Source organism: Oncorhynchus gorbuscha, linkage group LG01 (assembly GCF_021184085.1).
Source record: "Oncorhynchus gorbuscha isolate QuinsamMale2020 ecotype Even-year linkage group LG01, OgorEven_v1.0, whole genome shotgun sequence".
Classification (NCBI taxonomy): domain Eukaryota; kingdom Metazoa; phylum Chordata; class Actinopteri; order Salmoniformes; family Salmonidae; genus Oncorhynchus; species Oncorhynchus gorbuscha.
This window is the reverse complement of record NC_060173.1, coordinates 34,987,782-34,995,695: the sequence shown is the minus strand read 5'-3', so window position 1 is coordinate 34,995,695 and position 7,914 is coordinate 34,987,782. Positions and strand designations below refer to the sequence as shown.

The 7,914-nt window shown below is 41.6% G+C and overlaps 1 protein-coding gene across 1 annotated transcript; it reads right to left on the bottom strand.

Moving 5' to 3' along the window:
* Positions 1–4,492: 4,492 nt before the first annotated feature.
* On the bottom strand, positions 4,493–6,250 carry LOC124005602 (C2 calcium-dependent domain-containing protein 4C-like). Its single transcript, XM_046315046.1, has 2 exons — positions 6,119–6,250; positions 4,493–5,970 (listed from the first exon to the last, which is right to left on the bottom strand). Exon 2 carries the CDS (start codon positions 5,944–5,946, stop codon positions 4,594–4,596), a length of 1,353 nt encoding a protein of 450 aa, XP_046171002.1. The 5' UTR covers positions 5,947–5,970; positions 6,119–6,250; the 3' UTR covers positions 4,493–4,593.
* Positions 6,251–7,914: the final 1,664 nt, after the last annotated feature.

Here is a 7,914-nt window from a genome sequence, read left to right as displayed (position 1 = left end):
ACATATATGAATTATGTAGAGTGCATGAAAAAATAAAAACATAAATATCTTATTTTAAGTATTCAGACCCTTTGCTTTGAGACTCGAAATTGAGCTCAGGTCCATCCTGTTTCCATTGATCACCCTTGAGATGTTTCTACAAGTTGATTGGAGTCTACCTGTGGTAAATTCAATTGATTGGACATGATTTGAAAAGGCACACATCTATCTACAGTGCCTTCTGGAAAATATTCAGACCCATTTACTTTTCCACATTTTGTTACATTACAGCCTTGTTCAAAAATGTATTAAATAAAATAGTAGACCGGCACAAACTTGCCTATATACAGTTGACAGTGCATGTTAGTGCAAAAACCAAGCCATGAGGTCAAAGGAATTGTCCGTAGAGCTCCAAGACAGGATTGTGTCGAGGCACAGATCTGGGGAAGGGTAGCAAAACATGTCTGCAGCATTGAAGTTCCCCAAGAACACAGTGGCCTCCATCATTCTTAAATGGAAGAGGTATGAAACCACCAGGACTCTTCCTAGTGCTGGCCGCCCGGCCAAACTGAGCAATGGGGGAGATGGGCTTTGGTCAGGGAGGTGACCAAGAACACGATGGTCACTCTGATGGAGTGCTAGAGTTCCTTTGTGGAGATGGGAGAACCTTCCAGAAGGACAACCATCTCTACAGCACTCCACTAATTAGGCCTTTATTGTAGAGTGGCCAGATGGAAGCCACTCCTCAGGAAAAGGCACATTACAAGCCGCTTGGAATTTGCCAAAACCCACCTAAAGGACTCTCAGACAATTAGAATCAAGATTCTCTGGTCTGATGAAACCAAGATTGAACTGTTTGGACTGAATGCCAAGCATCACGTCTGGAGGACCTGGCACCCTATTCACCCTATGGTGAATTATGGTGGTGGCCGCATCATGCTGTGGGGATGTTTTTTCAGCGGCAGGGACTGGGAGATTAGTCAGGATCGAGGGAAAGATTAACGGAGAAAAGTACAGAGAGATCCTTGATGAAAAACTGCTCAGGACCTCAGACTGGGGTGACGGTTCACCTTCCAAGAGAACAACGACCCTAAGCACACAGCCAAGACAACACAGGAGTGGCTTCGGGGCAAATGTGATATTTCCATTCGTTTTTTTGTACATTTGCTATCATTTCTTAAAACCTGTTTTGCTTAGTCACTATCGGATATTGTGTTTAGATGGATGAGAGAAAAAATTATTATATCCATTTTAGAATAAGGCTGTAAACAAAACAAAAATGGAAAAAGTAAATGGGTCTGAATACTTTACGAATGCACTGTACCTCGTGATACCCGAGTCTGTCCCATTTGAGTGAAGCAGGTCAAACATGATGTCATATAACTAAATATAGATGTAGGAATATCCCATGGAGACATTATTACATGGTGGTATTGAGTCCCACTACCTCACCCTCATCTGTGTTAACTATAGTATCAGGTTAACACAGGAAAGGAATACATTGACGTGGAATATCCATAAACAACAATCACATATGCCAGCTTTAGAAAATCTACCTTTTCTTAATGGCATATGCAGTGATATTTTTGGAACATCTAATCAGCTGTGACCTAAAGCAAACAGTAAACCATTACCCTTTATTCTTTCAAACATATTGATGTTTATTCTTATACTCCAATTGTTCTGTCCATCTACTAATCTGTTAGTGTCATGGTAGAATATAGGTTTGTTTGCTATGTCTATTGATGGAGATACACAATGTTTTTTTGTGACAATGGATTATAGACAGTGTAATTACAACAGAGGGGTTGCTAAGCAGCTTTGGTACAACTCCCAAACCCAGACCAATCATTCAGTAGTTATGGGTGGAAAAAAATCGATACAGTTGCATATCGCAATATTATGACACAAACTGTTCACACTCCTCTTGTTGGTGGAGAGAATTTTGCAGATTTGAAGCTTATTTCCTGCAATTCTACACATTTTGTAATGGGGTGAAAATAAAATATTGCAGTTCTAAAGCAGGTTTTCTTGCAATTCTATACATTTTGTCATTGGGTGCAAAGAAAATATTGCAGTTTTAAAGCAAGTTTTCTTGCAATTCTATACATTTTGCCATGTCTAATGTGCATTCATATGATATTTGAGTGACAAAAAAATTACAAGTTGATCTGGATGTTTCATTGCTCTCAATGACTTAAGTGATGATGCACTACCTACTTTTGAAATTGCACCTTGAGCATTCTACTATTACAACTTTCAAGAGTTTAAAAATATAAACCTATCATTGGATGGCCAGCTGAGTCAACAGTCGATACAAAGCTATCCATCATTATCTGTCCCTACACAGGGTCTAGAGACAAAGCCAGCCCCCACGAGTATTGTTAAAATGTAGGTTGGATGTGGGATTGGGTGGGTGCATGCGTCAGAAATTGAGGCATCCTTATGAAAAAGCCCATGTACTAAAAGGCTACAAGGACACAATCACGCAGTGCTATCTGAACAATTACAAGGACAGGGATTGCAGGTCTTTGTGGCAAGCTTCAATCTGCAATGTAAATTATGGTGATTCATGATTTTTTTCTGTGGGCACTGAAAGCACTATTGAAGCCTTCACATTAGGTTGATTATTCATCCTTTGTCAATGAAAACATTTGTGAATCTGCCTTTAGTCCTGTTATACACCTGGAGCAGGGCATCACTATAATATTTTCGGTTGCTTCAATGTCATTTTTAGATGTAAATGTTGCTTAATTATTCTACAATTATTCTATCACCTATTGCTAATCGCATATTATCACAGAGTTCCCAGGCTCTGAGAAAAGCCCAGCAGTTATATCTAGTGACGGAGGATGGTTTTAAGGCTGGGTCTTAACTGCTGAAAACAGCAGGATGTGCCTCCCTCCCCGAGGTTTACTTTATTCAGCGATTCCGAGCACTCTTCAGGAGGGTACACATCGACTTATACTGTATGCAGAAAAATCACAGTATGTTTTATACTGTTACTGTAAGTAGGAAAACCATAGTATGTTGTATACTGCATGCAAGAAAACCACAGTATGTTGTATACTGTTACTGTATGCAGGAAAATCACAGTACGTTGTATACTGTTACGGTATGCAGGAAAATAACAGTATGTTTATTTTATGCAGAAAGACCACAGTATGTTGTATACTTTATCCAGGAAAATCACAGTATACAGTACAAGCAATCTGGCCTGCGAGATTAAGAGCTGGCCTCTAGCTCTTGGGGATACCAGCTACTGTCCCTATGCTGAGGTATAATATATGCCATTTACCAGACACTTTTATCCTAAGTGTTTCAGTAAAATGGGTATACATTTCCATATGGGTGGCCCCAGAGAGGATCGAACCCATGATAATGAGTGAAATGACCTTGGGAAGCAGAAAGAGAGCATGGGGTAGTAAACACTAAGCGTCATTCTAGATGTTCCCACGGTATGAATACCCAGATGGTAGAGGACTGTTGTAGTGGTACTAATTAAGGGGCACATGGTCCTTCTGTAGCTCAGTTGGTAGAGCATGGCGCTTGTAACGCCAGGGTAGTGGGTTCGATCCCCGGGAGCACCCATACGTAGAATGTATGCACACATGACTGTAAGTCGCTTTGGATAAAAGCGTCTGCTAAATGGCATATATATATATATTATATATTATATATATTATATACATGGTAATGGCATGTGCTTTAGTACAGTGCAACTTGAGATCAACGTCTTTGTGCCCTGGACATTTACATACTGTATCTACCAAGTTGTGTTATCCCAGAATGGGTGGGTGGTATTTTCAGTTTTTCATTTTCAAACGCCTTTCACGAACTAACACTCTCACTTTACTTTTTTTTCCTTACTAGCTCTGACTTTGCTGAAATCTACTTTACTGAGGAAAAATGTATTTGACTGTGATATGTGGTTGTCCAACCTAGATATCTTAAGATGAATACACAAACTGTAAGTCGCTCTGAATAAAAGTGTCTGCTAAATGTCTAAAATGTAAATGTAAATGCTTAACTCATAGCTTTCTGATAAATTGGATTTTTAGAAGGTCATTGAGAACTGGTCATTAGCACCATCTGAAATTCAGCCAGTTTCTGGTCACCACTGATATACTGATTCCTGCAAAGGTCATTAGGAAATGACAGGCATAAAGGAAATAAGAGAAGGCAAGACTCTCACATCGGCTAATGAGACAGGCATGTTTTACAACTTCCCCTGCTGAGAAAGAGGTACATTGGGAGGGTGGCCTAAGTCTAGACAAAAATAGATAGTCATCCAGAGATGTAATTTTTCTGAATGATGGATAGTAAGAGGAATCTAGAGTGATTATTGCCAGTATGCAAAAAACATATAGGCCTACAACATGTTGGTTGTGTACAATGTGATATCTCATATAAGGAAGACCTTTCAGTCTTCTGTCACCATATTAAAACATTAATGCTTGCAACAGATGTACTCCATGGCTGCCCTTTTAGATACAAAAGACAAGGAAACAGATATTTTTAATAAAGGATTTATTAGATACAGTATAAAATCTCTGCTCACAGTATAAAAGCAATAATAAATACAATTTAAATAAATAAGACAAATGATTTAAGTTATAACGTGATAATGCTTGTGAGCGGAAGTTCAACGTCCCCCAGAATGTAGTCTCTTTTCATAGTGGACATTTTATTGACAATTTTAAATCTCAGGGAGCGTTGGCAGAGGTCCTCCTCTGAGATGGCATCAAAGAAGAAGTCCTCATTGAAGATAGGGTTACGACTCTTCCTGATGACTGTGCTACGCTGCTTCTGGACCTTTCCAGGCACCAGGGAAAGGCTGACACTGCAGTTGATACTCTTGGGGTCCACCGAGTGAGTGTATAGTCCCTCAGCACTGATGAGCCGCACCCGCAGCCTCTGGTTATCAGGACAGTACTCTGCAGAGAGGCGCAGGGTGCCGTCCTTCCCTATAGGAACCATGCTCTCCCTCATCATCCTTTCCCTGTGCAGAACCAAGTCTATGGGGAAGATGGTAGGAGGAGCCAGACCGAAGCTTGGTGGAAGGCCTTCTACCAGCCCATCTGACGCCCTCCTCATGAAATTGGGACTATTGTCTGTGGAGCTGCCCTCGTCTGTTGACAGGGAGTTGTTTCTGGACACCACAGTCTTCCTGATGTTTCTGGAAAGAAGCCTTTCATGACTCAGTGTTTTGAAGAGGGAAGACTTGGGTGGGGACCTGCTCAGCATTGGGGAGCTGAAAGGGGAGGACTCAGCTGAGGAGGTTGTGTCACTGTCCAGTGTGCCCTGTCTGTTGAGTGTATAACCTCTGGGCGAGAGTCTGGAGGTCAGGGTGTGAAGACTGAAGGAAGAAGGGGAGGAGGATGGGGAGGTAGAGGGGGAGACTCTGGAGCAAGTGTTGGACCTGCTCCTGGGGAGCAGCAGCGGTATGCCACAGGAACCAGGGTCATTGTGGAACAGGGACTCCTTCCTCCTGGTGTGGGGGCTCTCCAGCAGGGTACAGAAACCATAGCAAGTCTGGGCTTTGGCCATGTGGGGCAAGGAGAGTGCTGCCTGGCTTTGAGGGTCTGCGTTGGTGGTCTCCTCATCACTACAGTCATAAGGGCTCTCGTCCACATTCTCTACCTGGATGATGTGTGGGCTGATAAGCTTTCGTGTTGGGGCCTCCCTCTTAGGGCTCCCCCTCTCAGATTCACACAGGGACACTCTGATGATGGGGGCCTGGCGGCTCTGCTCTGTACCTTTCGGCTCCTGGAAGGATGGGATCTTAGGAGGGATGCAAAACTCTGGGATAGTGTCTGGGGTGATAATATTAGGACACAGGGAAAGTCTCTTGTGTTTCTCAGCTTTCTCTCCAAACATATCTCCTATCCTGAAGCTGTATTCCGTTGAGGGGAGAGGCAGGTTGGTTCTCTCCACGGACACACGGATCTTCTCCACCACCCACATGAGTTCTCTGATAGGGCTTGGTAACTGGAACAGTAAAAGGAAATCCTCATTAGACAAAAAACTAGTTAAATACTAGTTTTTCTTCACAAATTAAAAAATAATTCAACTTTGTATTGAAAACATTGAGAAAAGGTCAATTATTTTCAAGTCATGATTATGATGTGATGCTTACCTGGTGTAAATGAGATGTCAGTAAATCCAACACTGTGTCCTTACAGACCGGCTTGTGAGATAGATAACGATGGTAGTAGTAAAAGTCTCTAAGTAGCAGGCTCAGAATCTCTCTTGTTAAGACCAGCTCCTCTGTAAGCGACTGACTGAAAGAGCTGCCAGGCTGTTTAAATATGACCTGGTGGTGGGGAGGAGACCAGGACAACTTCCACACACCCTTCAGTGCTCTGACAGGAACCTCCCCTTGGCCACCCGTTCCCATGGAAACACCCAAGCCACAACACCACACTCCGTGCCCACAGCAGGGGGAAAGGTCAGCCAGATAAGCCAACTGAACTACTTTGAAAATGAACATATGTATCTGACCAAAGGAAAACATGTTCATTGGTTTGTTTGATTTTCCATTTATGCAGATGAGAGGGGGACGTAACCTTGGGTTGTTTACTCAAATAAAGTGAAATGATAAGATTATGGCTGAGGCCTGTTGGTGACCCTAGGGTGGCAGTACTTGAAATGCTGCGACAACATTGGCTTCTGATGAATAGAATGTGGATCAAACCTCTCTAAATCAATCAATGAACTGTGACCAACTGTTAAAAATAGCTTAAGTGTAAGGCTGTTGCAAAGACACACTGAAATCGCAATATTTTCCATTATATTTTAGGGATTTTGAATGCAATGCACTTGAATAGTAGTGTAAATTCACATCACTTGAATACTTAATAGCTGTCTATACGTATGTTCTATGCTGGTACCCACTCTACTGTTGCCTATGTATAATGACTGATATTGACAAGAGGATGCTGCTTTGAAGACAAAATGGAGCACGTTCCCACATTATTATAGACACCTTGAAATGAAAACACAAGTATAATAGGTCTACACCCCACACAAAACAACCTGTCTTAATCCATGCCAACGATACCCTCTTGTGGTGGGAGAAGGATCAGCTTTTCTATTTTTTTAAAACGATTCTATTTTGGACAGTGAAAAAAGAGGAGTGCCAGTGGAGCAGAGGACACCTCTAATACTTTACCCATAGATCACGGATGAATCAGGGAATATCTGGAGTTCATTGTCACATCAATAGAATTTCTTTCAACAACTCAATCCAAACAAAAATCATGTCACACCTCACAGTAAAAGTCATGGTGTTCAGTTCATGATTCATATGGTAAATTGACATGGTGTAGGTCGACTAACGTACGGTATAAAGCTACAGTACCACTTGGATGTTCTGTTTGACATTCCTCTGGGTTTCATTTAGAAAAAGCTCAGTAATGGCCAAAGTTCAAGTTGAACATCTTAGTAACCGTGTGCAACCACACAATTGGACAGATGGTGATATCATACATGATGTTATCTCAAGAGAAAACATTGAAAGAGTGGAAGTTCTCAGAAATGTTGTTTTTAATGGATCAAACTAATGGTTATTTCACCAGCACATTTGACACAGATTTCAGATAGTGGTGGAAAAAAAAAGAGAGAGTTGATCAAATGAAGTCAACATCCCATATGATCTGTTCAGATTTGCTTAGAAGCCTTTCATTTTCAAAGTCTCATCCTATTCGATTTTCTTCCGCTGAACTGAGGTTAAGGAGGGTTTTTTGACACAGAAACTGAAGTGTGTGACCAGTTCTCTTATTAGCTTAACCAAATGTATGTGACCCTTGCCCTAATGAGCTGGATGTGGCATCAATAATCATCCAGTGCTGCCATGTAATGAGGTACATGTGTTTAAGGTTCACCTCAAAACATATGCCATCCACTTCAAACAGGAGGTCACATTTCAGTAGG

What these genes read in the sequence shown, in the direction of transcription:
- LOC124005602 (XM_046315046.1), bottom strand. Translation starts at nt 5,946, where the DNA reads ATGTGGGTGGTGGAGAAGATCCGTGTGTCCGTGGAGAGAACCAACCTG.